At 45.4% G+C, this 20028-nt stretch overlaps 1 protein-coding gene across 6 annotated transcripts in view; it reads left to right on the top strand.

The window, feature by feature from the left end:
• The window catches only part of LRRC38 (leucine rich repeat containing 38), a 102630-nt gene that overhangs the window by 61778 nt on the left and 20824 nt on the right, over nt 1-20028 (top strand). For 2 of the 6 annotated variants that reach the window (XR_010308582.1, XM_064172197.1), the window contains 2 exons: nt 560-627; nt 3244-3621. Coding sequence is in view for 2 of the 6 variants with exons in the window: in XM_064172197.1 (XP_064028267.1) it covers nt 560-627; nt 3244-3333 (158 nt within the window). In the remaining 4 variants the exon portion in view is untranslated. Of the gene's footprint in view, nt 1-559; nt 2817-3243; nt 3622-5123; nt 5279-20028 lie in introns of those variants that run through there. The other 4 variants (XR_010308579.1, XR_010308581.1, XR_010308580.1 and 1 more) reach the window with 4 other exon arrangements.

Genomic DNA, 20028 nt, shown 5'->3' with positions numbered 1-20028 from the left:
CAGCTCTGGGCATTATTCAGTAATGCACAGGGAATAATGGACTCTATCTGCTGGTCTTTGTGTCCTTACACAGAGGGAAAAGGTGAGAGCAGGTCACAGGCAAACAGGCATCCATTAACCCTCCATTGTCATTTTGACCATAAGAAAAAGACAGCTGCAGGTTTGGAACTATATGGGGAAAAGTAGAAAGCACCAAGGTGTGGAAGGAATTTCAGTGTCCCTGGTACTCTCTTCTGCAGTCAGAATTTGTTCAGACGGGGTAGCTGGGCAGTGCTTCCACATCTCCAGATTCAGAAGCATCCAGGGTTCCACACCCACTTTCACTTCTCAAGCTCACAGTCCCAGCCATACCTGACCTGGAAGCCTAAAAGTGAGATCTCTTAATTTCCAGGAGCCACTTGAGGGGGTCATGCAGTGGCTTTTGGCTACAGACTGATTCTGTTCTATTTCTGAAACATGTGCAACCCCCCACAATTAATCCTGAAGCTTCTCTTCAGCCTTTCAGTGTCTGAATTCCTTAGTGCTCCTCTGATTTATGTCCCTTTCCTCTCCTCTGCAGGTCTCCATGAAATCCAGTGTTCCCTGCCTGTGGAAAACAGAAGAATCTTTCTGAATGAATTATCTGAGGTCAGCTTTAGTGAATGCAAATTTAGTTTGTCGTTGATGGACCTTTTTATCATCATCTTCTCTGGAGTAGCAGTCTCCATTGCTGCTATTCTGTCAAGCTTCTTCTTAGCAACTCTTGTGCACTGCTTCCAAAGATGTGCTCCCAGTAAAGATGACGATGATGATGAAGACGACAGTGAGGACTGAACTTAGTCTGTGTACTTAAGTTTTTTTGATTCATAAATTACTAAGTCATCAGCCAAAGTCTAGGCAGAAAGCAAGCAGAGTAAAAAGCTTTAAAGATGAATTAAATGAAATCACAATGTGTAAGGATCTCTTCTAATCTGATGATGGGCACAGGAAGGACCTGCAGCTTGCAGCACACACACACAACCTGATGCAACCAGGCCTATTAATTCCTATTGTTCTTAATCAAACACTGCATTTAAAATTGAAGATTGGAGGAAAAAGGGCAAAAGGCATAAAGAAAGAGTTCCAGCACCTTAAAAGCTTTAGCTCGGAGCTTCCAGATTGTCCTCTGGTGAGATGCAGATTCCAGTCTGTGCTTAACATCTGGTTCCCAATGCACTGTGAGAAGAACTGGCTAGATGGAGGCATTTCAGCTGGACAATACAGAAGCTATTACAGTGTCCTTCCTAGATCCAAGTCATGGGAGATTCTACTAAGCTCACTCAATTTTCTAAGTACCAAAATGCAATGAACAGAGTTCCTAGAATTGTAGAAAGCACTATAGGGAAGTTGGCATTTCTGTTCTCTACAAACATTCTCTAGAAATATTAATCCACATTTAATCACAGCAGTTGCAGGCATCCTTCAGCCCCCCCCAAAAGTCCCTTCTATAAGCTCGATATGATTCTAGGGCTGAGTCACCCACTGCAGCTGCCTGGCACCAAGTTGTCCTGGCACAAATACTAAATTAAGCATTCTTTTGCATTTTTAGATGCCATGAAGTAAAGGATCTCCCTTCCCTGTAGTGCTAGGCCCAAGTAACTGATGCAGCATGCAGTCCATTTAGTTACCTGAAAACACTAAGGGCTATGTCCTGCTCCTAATTATACTGGAGTGACACAACTGAAGTGAACACAAGGATCCAAACTGGCAATTGTGTAGACAAGAGTGGAATCTGGTCCGGGATGTGTCTGACTGTATTATAGATTTGACAAAACTTGAGCTCTTTTTCCAGTAGATATTTTTGTTAAAATCAACATAAAAAAAAGAGAAAAAAACCCAATACATTTATTACAAGAGGTTTTTGGAATAGTGCTGGACAGCTTTTTAGGATAAGTCTATTTTTAAAATATTTGTAATGGAAATATTTTTTTAAAGCTCTGTGTATTTGTTGTCTAGAGTAGCTGCAGGGGCTTAGAATACCATGGGCATGAGTGACCCAAAGCCTGTGTGCTGCTGCAAAAGCATTAGACCTGAGGAAAGGTAGCACCTATTTAACTCCTGTCACTGCTGTCATTTCTTAAAGAACACTCTTTGGTTACAAATATTGCCTTGCTCACTTGATAGGAATGATCTTTTATAGTCAATTCCAAGACTCTTATGCTAATTGTTGAGGCAGACAGGACTGAATGGCACTGGGTGTGCTACAAAGGGTGATACTGCCCAGCAGGCAGGGTACAAGACTAGGAGCCAACTCCTGAGTGTTGTCCCCATCTAACAACCATCAGCAAGGAGACCCTTAGCCAGTCACTGTCTGTCTGTGCCTCAGCTTCACTACCTGGAAAATGAAGATCATCAGAACTATCTATCTATTTCAAGTGCTTTGAGATATGCAAGGGGTGGGGCAGCACTATATTTGGGGCTATGTATAATGATTATATATGTTAGGCTGAAGCAGATGCTATGCAGTAGGTCTAATCTGATCTCACAGCAGTCTGGCCTCATTGACCCCAGTGGAGTCACTCCATCGTCTGACACTTTGCAATGGAGCTTGCACCATGCTGAGGTCAGAACTGGGACAGGAGTGTTTCTTTCTGTGAGCTCTACAGCTTGTCCAACACGACTTCATGCTACTGTTGTTGAGGTTATTGTTTCTGAGAGCACACTGGAACAGAATCAAGGAGGACAGTGAGAGGATTTTCTGTATCAGTGCTGTCTTACTCTATCCTGACAACAAAATGACCTTCTGTTCACTGTGTAGTGCCATGATTATAAGGAACACAAATATATTTGTAATTGCACTCTGGGCTTTCATGGTTATTTCCACAGGAGGGGAAGAAAGAGAAACCCCATGCCTGATCTGCCCATCGTTCGTGGGGGTGTGCAGCGTGGTTGGGAGTACACAGCATGCTGCCTGGTGCAGCTGATTTGCAGCAAATAGGGATATGTTATCAACACTTTTATATTTAGAGCTGTGCAAATTGTTCAGTCGTGGAATGAGAAACTGGGTCACACTTTCTGGTCTGTGAGTTTTAGTGAGGACTCAAAACTTGCAAGCAGTCAGCAAAATGATTTGTCATACCACACTTCTCAGTGAATATTGCAACAAGTACTCTTCCTTTGGTAACAATTGATGGGTTTGCTTCATGCTCCCGTAAGGCTCAGTAATTCTGCAGAGGTCACATCTCAAACTCAACTATTTTGACTGAGTTCTGCTCTTACTTGCAGGTTCATCCTACTCTGGTGCCTCAAAAAGAAGACCTAGACTTGTTTGTTGTTTATAGCTTTCTGATCTACGTAAAGTCCCGAAAGCAGTGATTATGTTTGGAACCTAGCAGCCCTCAGAACAGCAAGGAACAGAGCAAGGTGAAAAGAAAGGCTTAGTAAAGCTTTGTCTATGAAGCAGCCATGCTGGATACTCCATCCCAGCAGTGGGTTTGCAATGTATGGATTTTCCAGATAAGAAACTTCAAGGCTGTTTTGCCCTACTAAGGGGTGTGTAGTTCAGAGACATTGAACTCATCCTGTTAGTGACATTTGTTCATTATAAACATCAGCAGTTACCTATTACGGATACTGATTGTTGCATAATTGCAGTTGCTACTAAATGGGACAGAACTTGGATTTGGTTCTTGCTGGGATTTATTTTATGTACATTTCAGAGCAAAACATTTTCCTGTGGGAATGTTGCCAGAGGGTTGGAGAAATTCCCCTATGAGGAGAAGCTGAGAGAGCTGGGACTGCTCAGCCTGGAGAAGAGAAGGCTCCAGGGAGACCTTAGAGCAGCCTGCCAGTACCTGAAGGGGCTACAGGAGAGCTGGGGAGTGATTTTTGTCAAGGGCTTGCAGTGACGGGATGAAAGAGAATGGATTGAAGCTTAAGGAGGGCAGATTTAGACTGGATACTAGCAAGAAATTCTTTAGTGAGGGTGGCGAGACACTGGAACAGGCTGCCCAGGGAAGTTGTGGATACCCCCTCCTTGTAGGTGTTCCAGGCCAGGGTGGGTGAGGCCTTGGAGCAACCTGGGCTAATGGAAGGTGTCCCTGCCCATGGCAGGGGGGGTTGAAACTGGTCCGTTCTGTGAATCTGTGAGGTAGTGCTGACCATAATGACACCCTGCTAAACTTTGTCAGCATATTTCATCACGAATAGAAAGGGAACTGAAAGATGCATTATTACTGCAGTTTGCTTCTACATGGAGGTGAGCCCATCTCCAACTTTGTGGACGTGGGAAGTGTTCCTGTGGATGCTCCTGTGGGTGGGATCCAGTGAGCTTGCCCTCCCTTCTCAGGCTGAGGTAACCCCCATTAAGACTGTGGAAGTTACAGTGGTGCCAAGAGCTGAATGTTGCTCCCTGTGCAATACCTCGCTAGCTCAGGAAGCTCTGCCTGCAGGTGATCAGGAATCTGCAGTAGAAAGTTTGTCCTCATTTGCAGTGTTCCTTCTAAAATGATTTTGTTTTAGTGGTGCTATCTCTGACTGCCAGAAACCAGCAGACATTTTACCTGCTGCAAGGGGAAGGAAAGATACTAGGCATGACCCAAATAAAACGTTGCAGGCTCAAAGAGCCAGGAAGCAGCTGTCACACTGCCTGCAGATATGTCTCCTTGATGAAGTGCTAGAGCTTGGTATGTCTGAGGATCCAAAAAATGTGCAAGAAGGCAAATCTGCATGATGTACTTGAGACAGAGCCTGTTTGGAGGGGCATGCCATGGCTTCAAAACTCTGGTCCACGGGCACTAAAATAAAGATCCCCCAAAGCTGGCTTTTCCTCCTCAGCCAGCCAGCATCTTCCGCAGGCAGCGGCAGTCCTGCTGCGAATCTCACTCAGATGTAAATGTTAAGGGACTGGTTTTTAGAGCAGCACAGAAATGCATTGGGAAGGGATGGTTCTGGAAGCTCAGGAGGAGCATACTGCTTGCCTACCTCGGATATGCAGAGTGAACAGCTGGATGCTGACAGCTGAAATTATCCTGGTCTGCTTATTAGAGGTGGCCCCAAATGGTCTCTCAGCCGTGAGAACCATGTGCCATCACCTGTGCACGTGGAGAGGGCAGGGAGAGAGTGTGTAACAATACTAGAGCTTGCTGTAACTATCACCCCTCTAGATAGCCTCAGTGGAACAGCTGAAGCCTGATGGGATGCTGAGCCTGAGACAGTCCTTCAGCCCTAGCCAAGGTTCCTCTGTGCTGGCTTTCAAACCCACGGGAGCAACTCCATGCAGGACCTTGCACCGATCCAGCATGTGCTGCCCACCTGCTCCGTGAGTAACTTAACTGTAGCTTCTAGGGCTGCTAGCTGGCACTTTTTCGTGTTCAGCTCCTACCCTCAGAACAGAGTAGCAGGGTTTTGATAGCTTCTGAATGTGATCATCCCTCTCGGAGAACCATGTTTGTGGTGTAACCTGGTTTACCAACCTCTGGAGGCGGCTGAGATGCTTCACTGTGGAGGTAAGTTGTCATGATTTGTGCTGGTGAAGGTGATGTTGAAATGCTGAATCCTTGCATACTCTTTCCAAAGCGAAAACAGAACTACACATAACACATTAGGAAACTAAATTTCTTGGTGAACAAGTTCTGCCATGGACTCTGAGTTTCAAACAGCCTGAAATAACATCTAAACCAGTGGCATTTATTTCATGTCCTCTGGAGCAATACAGCCTTGTCACAGAATTGTAGCAAATAGCTAGGAAGAATCTCAAGTACATCATCTAATGATAGCTGAAGACTTGGAATAAAAATATATGGGTTTCTAATCAGATTTCTACTCTCACCTTGCTGTCGTCTTGCCTGTCGTGTCTTGGCTTCCACACCTTCATACCTTGAGTGTTACCTAGACCTGGTGTAATCTTTGTGTGGCACAGCAATACAAGTCACCACCAGCAATAACCAAGCAGCAGATAAGGAGAAACAGAGTTCTGTTTATGCTGACCAACCAGCCAGTTACGACTGTGAAGCACTAGCAGGAGAAAGAAAAGGTAGTGAATTTTAAGCTGACAGAACAGCAGGAGATGTCCTGTTGCACAGCAGAACGTCTGAATTAGGATGTCTCTCCAGTTCTCATGAGCTCTTACACCCTACCCAGAGCTCCTTGAAGCCCTGTGAGATTGTGTAACACTGTGTTAGCAGCACATAATGTGCTTTTCTGGGGGTTGTCAAAAACCCTACGAGTAAACACTTCAGAGCAGGCTTCTACTGTTAACTTTGTGGGAAGTGAAAAGTTTGCAGGGAGGTGAGCAGCAGATGAGGGGAACAGCTTGGGCCAGAGCTGTTCTGTAGAGTCCAGTTTGCTTCAAAGCAGCATTGTTCTGATCGCAGAGATGCTTCTTCTGTTAATGGTAAGGACTAAAGGCTAAGCAGTGACACCCAAGTACAAAGAAGTGTGGTCTATTTAAAGCAGAAATTGGTGTCAGTTGGGTTCCCAAAGTTTGCTGCTCCTGCCAAAGCACCTTTTGCTGATTTAAAAGCTTTAATTTGTACCTGAAATCTGCTATGTCACTTAGTAGGCTGAGCTTTTAAAAATCTCTTGCCACTTAGAACTGAGAAAGTAAAAACTGTTCAAGCAGACAGTGCTGCTAGCATTGTTTCAGTTGTTTCAGCATCTGAGGTCATTCTTTCAAGCTGACATCACTGGAATATGAATGCTTGGACTTTGGTTCATGAACTGCTGTAGCAGGTGTGGAGGAAGCCATGAAGATGATCAGAGGGCTGAAGTACTTTCCTGTGGGGACAGGCTGAAGGAGCTGGAGCTGTTCAACCTGGAGAATAAAAGGCTCTGGGGAGACCTTTGAGCAGCCTTCCAGTACCTGAAGAGGGCTGCAGGGGAGCTAGGGAGGGACTTTGGACAAGGGCCTGGAGTGATAGGATGAGAGGAAATGGATTGAAGCTTAAGGAAAGCAGATTTACACTGGAGATTATGAAGAAATTCTTTACAGTGAGGATGGGGAGACACAGGAACAGGTTTCCCAGGAATGTTGTGGTCTTGTTACTTCTCATGAGCTGAGCAAAGTACCAGATACAAGTGTTACAGACCACCTTGAAAACTCCCCTTAGCTGGACACAAGAGCCAAACAGCCTTGAGAACTGACCAGGAAAGGCAGCATTGGGATCTTTGCATTAAACCTAAGCGTGATGCAGCCCGGCCCAGGTGACATCCCAAGGCATGCCTTGGTGTGATTGTGTGGAGGTTTTGCTCATGAGTTAGGGCAAGTGTTGGAAGTCTCTGCAGTAGAAATCATGTTTGGTCTTCATGCTGTTTAACAGGGAATGACTGGCTGGATTGGACAATTTGAGTCTATTCTTGCCCACCAGTTTTTCTCAAATTGAGAAACTGTTGCTCTCAGGAGTAGGTTTGGTTTACAGGCTGCAGTGGGCTAAATTATCCTTTGAAGTTCTGACTTCAAATGTGAAGTTTGGGTCATAGGAGGAAATTACCAGAGTAAATCCCTTAAGGTAACTTGGGTCAATTGGGCAAACACCTAGAGATGCCCTTATCAGCAGTGTCCTGAAGATGAGGAAAAACTTCTGTGAGCACCAGAAGATATGGATAAACCTAGCATTCAATGGGTTTAGAAGCATAAAGCCAACCAGAGAGATGACAGATGTACTTTCCCAAAAGGAAACTGCGGCATGGTGAGACTGAGTAGCATTTTCACAGCTAACCTTAGTTTTCAGTTACTTTGATTATTTTTAACATGGTGATGTTAAAGCCTCCTGAAAGGAGGTATAGTGAGGTGGGGGTTAGTCTCTTCTCCTTAATATCAGGTGATAGAATGAGAAGAAATGGCCTGAAATTGTGCCAGGGGAGGTTTGGGTTGGAGATTAGGAATAATTTCTTTCCTCCATGAGTAGTCAGGCAATGAAACAGGCTGACCAGGGAGGTGATGGAGTCCTATCCCTGGAGGTGTTGGAGGGCTGCGTGGGTACAGCACTCCGGGACGTGGTTTCACGGCCACGGTGGTGCTGGGCTGATGGTTGGGCTCAGTGATCTTAGAGGTCTTTCGCAACTGAAACAATTCTATGGTTCTGCATGCTGGCAGGGGACTATGAAGCATTTGATACAAATCAGCACTAGTCGCAGCTTTAGAGCTGTAGTGTCCTAACTTACAACCTGAAACCTCTGCCTTTCAGTGCTGATTCACTATGCAGGCCTTTGCTCGGTCCAGAACAGTTCAGTTGCCTTTGCATTGTAGTTTAAAAAGGCAAAATAAAACCAAAAAAAAAAAAAAAAAAAAAAAAAAGCAACCAGAAACCCCTAGTTTGGCTTTTCAGTGGGACAAGGAAATGATCTGTAAGTGGATTCACTGCTTTCTTCTGTGGCAAGTCCTAAATGTCGCTGAGTAACTGGAGCGTTACATAAATACAACCTGGAAATACTTTATCATGGAGTAACTTGGGGCTGGAAAGCCTCAAAATCCAGTTGCTAATTACATTTCCAGGAGTGGGAGTGCAGAGTTAGATGTATCATCCCCATCTTCAACAAAAATCCTCCTTTGAAACAAAAAGCAGAAGAAAAGAAAAGCTGCTTTAGAGATGATTCAGTCTGGAATGTTTGGGTTCTGTATAGCAACCAAACTAAACCCTGCAGTGTAGGATTGTCAAGGGAAGCAGAAAGCCTCTTATCCAGAAACTCGTGGACATTCTCCTGTGTGGCAGGAAAATGACTGCAGATTCAACAACCTAATTTGTTCCTCCAGGGGACAGGAGTCTTTAGGCTGAGAGGTTTCTGTTGTCAGAGGAAGCATTTCATGGAGGCTGAGTTCTTCAACACTGGCTTCTTAGGGAGCAGATTTTCCACCACTAAGTAGCTTGGGGGTTATGAGCCTGAGTACATCAAAGGAAGTAATTGCTTTCTGTTTAACCTGCAGTGTGTTTTGACAGAGACAACTGTAGCTGTATGTTGACCTCAATTCTGGTTTCACTACTAAAATATTTGGGATCCAGTCCTGGCCTGGTAAAGATTGGTAGGACTCATTGACTTTACTTCTGCAACATGCTGGTTTAGCTAAGGAAGATACTGCTTGGACAATGCTAACTCTGCAGTTGTGTGTGTGTCAGGGGGTTTCTTCTCTATATTTTCACACAGAAAGAAGGAAAAAAACTCTCTGGGCTTTTTAGTCTGGAAAAGAGAAGACTGAGAGGATATCTTGTTAATGCTTATAAATATTTGAAGGGTAGGGGGCAAGAAGAAGGGACCAGTCTCTTTTCAGCAGTGTCCTGTGACAGGACAAGACGCAGTAATCACAAACTGGAACTCGGGAAGTTCCGCCTTGATGTGAGGGGAAAACTTCTTTACTGTGAAGGTGCTGGAGCCCTGGAGCAGGCTGCCCAGAAAGGTTGTGGAGTCTCCTCCTCTGGAGTTTCAAAAGCCACCTGGATATGTTCCCGTGTCACCCTCCTGGGCAGTTCTGCTTTGGCCTGGGGGTTGGACACAATTTCTGGAGGTCTCTTCCAACCCCTACCACTCTGTGGTTCTGTGACTTCGTAGTGGTGATTAGGTCTGTTATGACCTGAGTGTGTGGTTCTGCACTGGGAGGGTGAACGCTGGTTTTACTTAGGATTACAGGAAGCATTGCTGGGAGATGGCAGACATTCTGTGTGTAGAGGGCATACATCTTCTCCAGATCCTTTCTGGATTCAGTGCTGTTGCTTTCTGCTCTGTGAAGGGAGGATCTGCCCCCTCTCACCAGAACTTGACTGCTGCCTGGCGCAGTAGCTCAGGCAGCCACACAGGAGTTGTCATTCGAAGCGCGTTCTCTTGATCTGATAATCACTGTACATCTATGTCCTAGTTTGATGATGGGTTTCTAATGAATGTCTTTAACCTCAGCCTAGCCCAGCCATCTGCTCTCTGAAGCAAGCTGGCACTTCAAAGCCATGTTTTACTTCAAGGTGTCTCCTTGTAGTCTTAGAGCATAAATCGTGAGTCATCTCCTCCCACCAGAATACAGCAAGAGTAAGCTAGCTCAGTGTGACTGCCCAGTAGGAAGGCCAGGTTGCAGGGAGCCCCACAGTCAGAATAATAACCGTGGCACTGAGGCAGACAGAGGCTTGTCAGAGCAGTAACACAGATGTGAAGATGTCCTCAGCAGGGGCTGTAAAAGGGGGCTGGAGTAATGATGGCATTAGGCAGGCTTGTGAGGGGTCATGAATAGAATCTGCTCGGTGATATAGTGAGGCAGAGACAGGCAGGCATTTCTCAGTGAGCCTTTTTAAAGTGCAGAGGGCAGAGAAATCAGAAAGGCGTTTCCTGTTTTGTTGTATCCCATTTCCTGCAGACCCAGCAGCTCTGTCCTACTGAACACGGGCACCTGAGGCATTTGCTAGGTGTGGAATGCTTAACTTCTGTGGTGTATAAGGAGAGATTGTCTTGCACACGAGATTCATGATCTGATTCAAACACCAGTGGCAAATGCTTTGTCTGGACTAAGCTGTTGGAGAAGTAGCTCTGCCATGCTTCTCAAAATACTCTCTCAGATGCTAGGAGTTCCAGACTGTTTGCTTTGGGTTTAGGTGACCTCTGATCTCATAGGTAGATGTGGAAGATATTTTTAGGATGTGGGATCATTACTGCTACCTCATTTTCATCCCAGCAGCATCGCTGGGGGGAGTTTGTATGCAGCAGACGTGTAGGGTAGTGCACTCTGGCACCGTGTGCATAGATAGCGCTTTACATACCCTCTCACTAGATTGTGTGCATGGAAACTCAGCCTGAGCAGAGTTTCTCTAAAGCCCATGGTCACAGAGAGAATCAGCTCCAAAACTGAGTTTCACCAGGAAATAAGACATATCAAATTTACTTAGTGTTTTACCACTTTGAGTCACTGAGAGCCTAATCTAAACCAGCAAAGGAAGAAATCTCCCTGATGACCTCTTTCTGTGTAGGTTTTTATCAAGCAAAACACCTTTGGAGGCTTCCAAGGATGTATGGTCTGGGCATTTCTGTGAGGAGAGTTTGGCATTCAGTTACCTGCCCATTTGCCCATCCTGAAGTCCATCAATTCAGTTCTTAGATGTAGGAATTAAGATTTCACTGTCAGCAAAACAAACTCTTCCTGTAAGCCTCGATCACGCAGACCTTGCAGCAGCAGGATGGAGGCTCGGGCCCAGACTACATGGAAAACCCAATGCTTATTCCACCTCTCCAAGCCTTCTGGTTTCTGATGAACCAGGTGGTTGAGGTCCCATTCCTGGAGATATTCAAGGTGAGGTTCAACAGGGCTCTGGGTGACCTGGTCTAGTTGAGAATGTCCCTGCTGTCTGCAGGGAGGCTGGGCTGGATGAATGTTGGTGGTCCCTTCCAGCCCAGCCCATCCCATGAGTCTGTGGTTCAGTCCTTGCCTGTTCCATATCTGTATCACCATAGATTTCTGAGACTTTATTCTTAAACTTTGATGGCAGCTGTCCCTTTTTCTATTTAACAAGATGACTCAGAAAGGGAAAGTGTCAGTGAGGGCACTCGCTTCATTACTGGAAGTGATCTGGGGGTTACAAAAGTGCTCTCCACTTGCCTACTGTTAGCAAAAATGAGCCTTTGTCAAGCCTCCAGGATTTTCGTTTGTCTTCTATTGCAGCCCTAGAAAATTAGGGACATCCAATCTTAAATGGAAAAGAATAAGGAGCTTTGTCTCATAAAGTAACATGTAAGACTTGTCTTTTTTCCCCATGTTCTTGACTAGATTATCCCCCCCACTGCCACCTTTAGATGAAGTGATTTAAAAGGGATGGGATATTAAAGCCTTAAGAGAGGGGTTTTAAATGAATTAAATGCTATCAGGACTGTAACAATAACAGCTGTTGTGTTTGCCAGCTGGACACTAGACTTAATCACTCAGATCAATCTGCTTTCCACAGAGCTGTGCCCGATTTGTCTTCCTTCTGCCCTTACCCCAGAACCCCAGAAGGAACTCATCAGAGGGATGCATTCCTGTGGCTTCATGGCTGGCTCTGTTGCAGCCGTAGAGGCAGAAACCTCTCTTCCTAAATTGTCAGCACAGCATGGACCAGGCAGCTGAGTTTGCCTCACCTGGAAGATGCTTTCTAAAGTCCCCAAATCAGGAAGAGCAGCTCAGGTTAAACCTCTGTAGATGCTTTTATTTCCCTGTGTGAAAGATACAGGTAGGAGTGTGCTGGTCAGTGCATTGCTGGATACAGCTGCAGAGCAGGGCATTTGGGTACCTGGTTTTGTAGGTGTTCATAGATTCATAGAATGGTTTAGGTTAGAAGAGACCTTAAAGATCATTCAGTTCCAACTCCCCTGGCATGGGCAAAGACACCTCCCACTGGGCCAAGTTGCTCAAGGACTCATCCAACCTGGCCTTGAACGGCTCCAGAGACATGGCATCCATGACCTCTCTGGGCAACCTGTTTTAGTGTCCCACCACCCTCATTGAAGATTTCTTCCTCATCTCCAGTCTAAAGCTGCCCTCCTCAAGCTTCAGTCCATTCCCTCTCATCCTATCATTACAAGCTCTTGTAAAAAGTCCCTTCATGGCTTTCTTGTAGCCCCTTTCAGGTACTGGAAGGCTGCTCTAAGGCTTCCCTGTAGCCTTCTCTTCTCCAGACTGAACAGCGCAACGCTTGCAGGCTGTCCCCATAAGCAAGATCATTGACCTCTCTTTGACCTGAGAATGAGCTTTCCAAAGGTGCTTGAGTTTGTGCTCCAGTCTTCAGGACATTGCACCCACACACTCTGTTTCTTTAGAAATCTTCCTTCCTGGCACATAGGTGTGGCCCAAGCACTGTGAGTCCCATTTCTGAGTTGCTCAAGGCATCCACAGCCTCCTTGGGCAATCCTGTTCCAGCATCTCATCACCCTCACTGTAAAGAATGTTGTGTTGGAAAAGTACCTCTGAAGGCAGAAGTCCTTCCTGTCTTCTGAGCCTACTGCTTCCAGTGCAGTCTTTCAGAAAGGAGGAACTTCTGGACTCAGTATGGGATAAATATCATCTATGTCACATATATTTCATGGACACTGTGGCTTTGAAAATAAAGAAGTTGCCGATGATGGTTTTGAGGGTGGAATTGCATTCACAGTGGTCCCAGATACCAGCCAGTTCACCTGTAAAAACTCACTGGTGAAATACTGTCTCCAGCTGAGTCATCTCAGCAAACAACTTGTGGTTCCAAAATGTCAGATTTCTCTTTGTCATGGATCTAAGCTTTCTATAAAGTTCAGCAAAAGAGCTCAGTGTCAGTTCCTTTGAGGTGAAGCTAATTGGGTTTTTTTGGTTGACACAAAATGCATTTTTAGATGTATCTCACTTGGCTAGGTGAGCCATTAGAAGATGAAAGATATGGATGTGCTGGAATGTGTCCAGATAAGGGCCACAGGGATAATCAGAGGGCTGGAGCTCCTCTCCTATGAGACAGGCTGAGAGTTGGGGTTACTCTGTTTGGAGAAGAGAAGGCTCTAAGGAGACCTTACTGTGGCCTTCTAGCATCTGAAGTGGGTTACGAGAAAGCTGGGGAGGGACTTTTTAGGGTGTCAGGTAGTGATAGGACCAGGGGAATGGGTCTGAGCTAGAAGTGGGTAGATTTAGGTAGGATGTTAGGAAGAAGTTCTTCACCATGTGGGTGCTGAGACACTGGAACAGGTTGCCCAGGGAGATGGTGGAAGCCTCATCCCTGGAGGTTTTCAAGGCCAGGCTGGATGTGGCTCTGAGCAACCTGTTCTAGTGTGAGGTGTCCCTGCCCATGGCAGGGGGGTTGGAACTGGATGATCCTTGAGGTCCCTTCCTCAAGGTCCTTCCAACTGAAACCCACCATTTCTCTGCAGAATGCATGAGCTCCAAGCCAAGGGGTTGATTCTTTGTTCTCACTCCGAGCCACACAGCTCACTTAATGAGCAGCCATGGGCAAGGCAGTTAACCTTTCTATTGTGCATTTAACCATCTGTAAAATGGATATGATCCTACTTACCTGCCTGAGGCAGCTGTACAGGGGCTTAATTTTTAATCAAGCTGTGCTGAAACACTTTGAGGCCACTCTGCAATATGTGATATAATGATACTATTGGCTTTTACAAGAGCTGCATTTGCAAGGTTTGTATGTGGTGAACACTATCAATATTCTAGCAATAAGAGCAAAAAGGAAAGAAAGTATCCAGAATCATGAGAGGTGTGCTGGGACAGAGGACAGACTTCCTCACAGTCTAGGGTTCCTTCAGCCCTATTAATTATGCATGTGGAGCAACTTGTTAATGCATTTCTAAAGACATGTTGACACAAGCTCAGGCCTCTCTCCTGGCAGGCAGTCTTCTGAATTAATGTAACCCTGGGATCAGAAGGAACTGGACCACACAGTTGCAGGCATTTTTCTATCAACCAAAGCAGAGTGTAGGAAGACAGCAGACTTGCAGGGGTGGTGAAAGAGGACAGGGAGCAATGTACACCTTCCTGGGGAGGCGTTATGAATAATTTCTGCAGAAGGCCCTGGCATTGCATTTCAGGCTGATTGTCCACAGAATATGACCAGCTGCCTGTCCTGATGCTGCAACTTCACCTTCTGTGCCCTCCAACAGTGTGAAAAACTCAGTTCTGCTAACAAAAGTACTGGAGTCGTTCAGGAGTTGTGTAATTGCCCAAACAGCCAACAGAAACCAATAATTAGTCAACCTGTTCAGATGTAATTAATGTCTGCTACACTATTCAAGTCTTACCTAGTTTTTACGCAACCCTGGCACTGTGCTCTGCAGGCACAAACCCCACACAGCTGCTGCCATTACCGTTCATTTCCACAGCAGTGGAGGTGCACAGTTATGTGAAGTGGCTGCAAGTGCAGCTTTGACAGGCTTCCTTCTTTGTGCCGTGTCAGAACCTTACACCAGAGCCGTGTGCCTCCGGAAAGAGTGCAGAGCAGTGAGGCTCGGCGCTGCCACCGCCGCAGCTCCCTCAGTCTGCAGAGGGGTTCGGTCCGAAAGAACGCACCTCGGTGTGATCTGAAGCGACTGCAGGTGATGCAGTCATAAGCTCACAAGATTCTTACTGTCTCTTTTTCAGAGCCACTTAGAAAAGCAGACATTCCCAATAAAAACCTGGAGTGGTCTAATTTAAGGCTAATTTAAACAAATTAAAAAGCATTACTGGAAGAGAGATCCAAGCCGAGTGTACAACCAGGACACTAGAAACACATTGCTCTGATTGTTCTGAATTGTTGAGTCATTCTTAGGGCAGTCGTGTCCCCCCTCCAGAGCACCTAAATGCCACTGCGGGTGTCTCAGGTAATCTGTTAAATCAATTATTGAAACACCCAAAGGACTTCATCAAACCCCTTCTGAAGTAGCTACTGATTGTGAGTGTGCAGCTTGAGAAATGCCAAGGAAGCTGCCCGTGAAGTGGTGAGCAGCTGCTGCCTGGAAAATGCTCAGAACTGGAGCTATCCAAACAACTTCAGCATCACCAGGTTGTTTGTATGAGTTCTGGAAGGGGAAGAAGTTGGGAAAGGACTTTACAAATGTAACCTGAGACCCTATAACCATTACCAATCTTAGGGCTTAGTGACTCCTGTTTCCTCTTCCTTTCCCTTCCCATGCTGTTCAGAAATATCCTGAGCAGCTATGAAGGTTAAAGCTTTATCCACCAACATATGTCCTCTTCAGGCATGATGCACCGAATCCATAGCCCAAAGACCCTGCAGAATTAAGCCTGTAGTTTATGCTTGGTGCTAGAATTTATGGCACTGACCAGACTAATGTTTTTTTTTCTCTCTATTTACTCAATAAAAATAGGCTTCCTGATGATCTGTAAGAGCAATCCCATCTGTCACACTTGCCAGAGCAAAAATCCACCCCAGAGTCTATCATTCAAGTTGGTTTGGTCAATCTAAGCTATAGGATGAGTCTTTTTTCCCGGATTCATTGACACAACCACGGAAAAAAGCACAGGTGTCACTTGTTAGAGAAACAGGAGAGAAGCAGTGTTACAGCTGAGTGAGTGCAGGTGAGAACTCCTTTTAAAGACCAATTGCTTCTCTAAATAAAGCTGTCTTTGTGAATTCCAAACTCTAAGACGTTTGACAGGAGAAACTTAGGAAACTCCTCCCAGAAATGTCTGCAAAAAAAGCAGAAAAGGAGAAAGATTGAAACATGTTTCTAAAAGCTGAACAAATAAAGCTCTGCTAAGGAGCTGTGGGTGTTGAGAATGCTGTTGGAAATTAGAATGAAAGACAACAGAAGAGCTTTCTCAGCTCTGAGGTGCACTGGGGGGAAAAAAGCAACTCTATTACCCTGTCAAAATTACTGATTTTAAACAGGTGCAGACGTTGCAGACAGTAGCCCTACAGCTTCCTCCTTAAGATGGAGGCTGTGCTTGACCGTGCTTGACCTTAAAGAGTTAATGTGCTCTGATTCCTGATTTGCTTGTTTGTTGGCTTTTTCCTCTTTCTCTCTCTACTACTGGCTCAGAGCACTGGCTCTGGTCTGAAGGGCACGGCATACTGAGTGATGTTCACATGACACCAATGACAGCAGCATGATAAGCCTATTTCTGACAGTGTGGCAAATTGCTATTATGAAATGCCAGTACATCTGATTGCAGAGTGACTTTCAGAAGCAAGGTTACGAAAGGCTCCATGTTTACTGCAGTAATGCTGACTTATTGGAAAAGAGTATTGAGAGCTCTTTGCATTCTGTTTTAAGCTGTTTTTTTAAAACAGTTTGTGGCACATTTGGCTGAGTGTACCCAGCCAACAGTTATTTTCCTCTAAAATGAGAGGAGAAAAAATTATCAGCAAAAAGTCTTGAGGGTTTTTTCCCTCTTTGTTGGCTCAATGACATGTGTTTGCTAGAGTCACTCAAAAGGACTCATCAGCCTGAGGCTGTCCTTGCTCTCTGACATTGTTCACTGTAGGAGGTTACAGGTCTCCTGCCTCTGCAGAACTGGCTCCCCACTGCAGCCAAAGGCCAGGATCTCCTGTGTCTACAGTGCCCGAGTTAACAGGAGGACCAATCCAACAAAAAATTCTGACAAGAAGAAAAATAGGCAATGTATGGGCTACAAAAGCATGGCAGTTGCTAGCGAAGGAAGCATTTCTGCAGAACACAAAACAGTGGCAACCCACCTGCTGAATTACTGTCTCTGTTCTAGGATACTTTATGACATGCTGATGAATTGTCCCTGCCTCGAACACCTTCCTTCGAAACTTGTTTCTGGACTAGCACAAACAACAAAATAGAAAAGGAGCAGGCAATAAATGATTCACAATTGTTACAGGCTCACAGGATGTCAGAGGTTGGAAGGGACCCAAAGAGCTCATCCAATCCAACCCCCCTGCCAGAGCAGGCCCACACAACCTAGCACAGATCACAGAGCAACACATCCAGACAGGCCTTGAAAGGCTCCAGAGAAGGAGACTCCACAACCTCTCTGGGGAGCCTGTGCCAGTTCTCTGGGACCCTTCCAGTAAAGAAGTTCCCCTTAGTATTTTCATGGTGACAGAAGTTTTCATTAGGTTATGGGAGTTGTTTAGGCAAGAAGAAAAGGCTGAGGGGAGACCTTCTGGTGCTCTACAATTCCTTGAAAAGAGGTTGGAGCCAGCTGGGGATTGGTCTCTCCTCTCAAGTAATAGATAGTGATAGAAAAAGAGGAAATGGCCTCAGGTTGCACCAGGAAAGGTTTAGGTTGGATATTAGGAAAAACACATGTCCTGCAAGAGTGGTCAGGCACTGGAAGAGGCTGCCCAGGGAGGTGGTGGAGTCACCATCCCTGGAGGTGTTCAAGAAACCTGTGGCCATGGCACTTCAGGACTTAGTGGGCATGGTGGAGTTGGCTTGATAGTTGGACTTAGTGATCTTGGAGGTCTTTTCCAACCTAAAGAGTTTGTGATTAGTGTGATTATTATTATGATTATTCCACTGTTTTGTCTAGACTTTGTTGATGAAGTTTTGAGTTATAACAACTCTGGTAAATTTCTAATTGCTTTTCTTGTTTTTATCAGTTACAATAAGAGTAAATTGTATTTCCTATCTTCTTAAGCAATGTTCTTGCAGCTTATCTTGGAGTAAGAGTACTGGAAAGCCTGAGCATCCTTGTTAAGTTTCAGTTCAAGCATGTTCCGCCCCCCAGAAACACAAAAATATTGGTCCCTGCTATTTTAGCAGTGTTTGAAGCACTTCATTATACTTCAAGGTTATACTGAAGCTACTTCCTTAGCCTTGTCTGCCTTTGCTCAGCAAATGTATTTCCCTGGTGAGTAAAATCAGGAGAGTGGCAAAATCATATCTCTCTTTCTCTCTCCCTCCCCTAGCTGAAGAACTACCTAAACCTCAGGTCTTTGTAAGTATGGATACAAAATAGACCCCCTGAAGTTTAGGTAGAGGCCCTTATGTTTGTATTAGAGGTTCTGAAGAGCAAAGGAGGAAAAATTGTCTCCAAAAGCACCCAAACACATTTAATTTTCCGCTTCTTAGCACATTTTAGTCGTGTGTGTCTGCTGGCTGGTCTGGAATTATTCCAGTCTGCTTTATTTTTCCCAGATAAATTAGGGAATTGATCCTTTAAGTGCAGGCTTGGAAGGTTTTTGTGATGAATGCATTTAGCTGGTGCTGCAAAATGGCTTCCCTCTGCAGGTTGCCACAACCTGTCAGAGGTGAACTTGGGACAAGTTTTTGGGCTGACCAACCAAACGTCCATCAGCAGCAGCTGTCTTCTTCAAAGGTTGTGGTTTGAAATTGGTGTGCTTAGAATTTGTTTCCCTCTGGCATGTTGTACCATAGTGAGGCCAAGAGTTTAAATGACCTCTTCAGAAGTGTGGTTTGCACTTTGCTGTAGGGCCTGAAATGCTCTGAAATCAAATCCACTGTGGCTAAAGCCCTGGTCACCTCTGACTCCAGCAGGGCCAGAATGTCATCTACAAGTTTTTGGAGCAGAGAAATGCTGAAGCTAATAATGCTGTATACAAACTGGGAGGGTGATGAGTGTTGTTAGTCTCTGCAGTGAGCTGTCATAGCACTGCTGTGGCTGCAGTGGTGACCAGCTTAGGTGCAAAGAAATTGTCTAAACAGAGCTGCACTGCCTGTGGCACAAGCTGCAAACCCACCAAAAGAGTTGAGCTCCAGGCACTGCAGCTCAGCTGCCTCCAGGGCTGGGGTTTGCTGTGCTCCTAGCACTGGGCACGCATCAGTGACTTGTTTGCAGCCCCAGCCACGTGCCAGCATGGGCTTCCTTGGGTAACTAACCACAGATGAACTGCAGTCAGCATCTTGTGACTAGCTCTGGAAAGTCCCAGTGTTTTGGGGAGAGGATGCAGGGCGTGTCCAGCTTTCAAAGTGTGACTCGTCCCCTGAAGCCAGAGGAAAAGACACTTGGTGGTGCTGTGTCGCTGCCTGCCACCACAATCTAACAGTAACCGTTCTTGGGGTGAGGTTAAGACTCTACCTGGGCAGTGGGTGCCTTATAAAGAAAAAAGTGGAGCCTTTTTGTCTGGAGACATTCAAAACCCACCGGATGCCTTCCTGGGTGGCAGAGGGTTGGACTCAAGGACTTTCCAAGCTCCCTTCCAACCCCTAACGCTCTGTGGTTCTGTGATTCCATGAAAAGAAAAGAATGTCTCCAAAACCTTGGAAGTGGACAAGTGGATACAGGAAAAGGGGAGGTTCTTCTGAATCATTTCATCTTAGAAGCAGAATTATTTATAATCCCAAGAGCTGCAGTTTGAAGTATTAACAGCCTGCCCATGCATATTTTACAGACAGTTGGAAATCTTTCCACTGTTTTCAGTTTGCTTTGGACCACATTGTAGGTAATGCTGTAGAATTCCTGATTCCCCCCTGGAAATACAGTCTGGATCCCTGCTGTGTTATGTATCTTACTGTGCTGTTTCCCGCAGAGTGTGAGGACTGTGAAGATGATAAATCCAAGTTTCACAGCAAATTCTTGCTTAGGTGTTTCAGCTTAGTCCCACAGTGGCTGACAGTAGAGTACATCTCCATGTCAATATTTAGTTTATATAGGCAATTTATTGTACTCCTGACATGGGAATCCCCTCATACATGTGAAACTAAGGCAGTAATTACTGC

This window comes from Pogoniulus pusillus, chromosome 36, assembly GCF_015220805.1.
Source record: "Pogoniulus pusillus isolate bPogPus1 chromosome 36, bPogPus1.pri, whole genome shotgun sequence".
Taxonomy (NCBI): domain Eukaryota; kingdom Metazoa; phylum Chordata; class Aves; order Piciformes; family Lybiidae; genus Pogoniulus; species Pogoniulus pusillus.
This window is presented reverse-complemented; position numbering and strand designations above follow the sequence as displayed.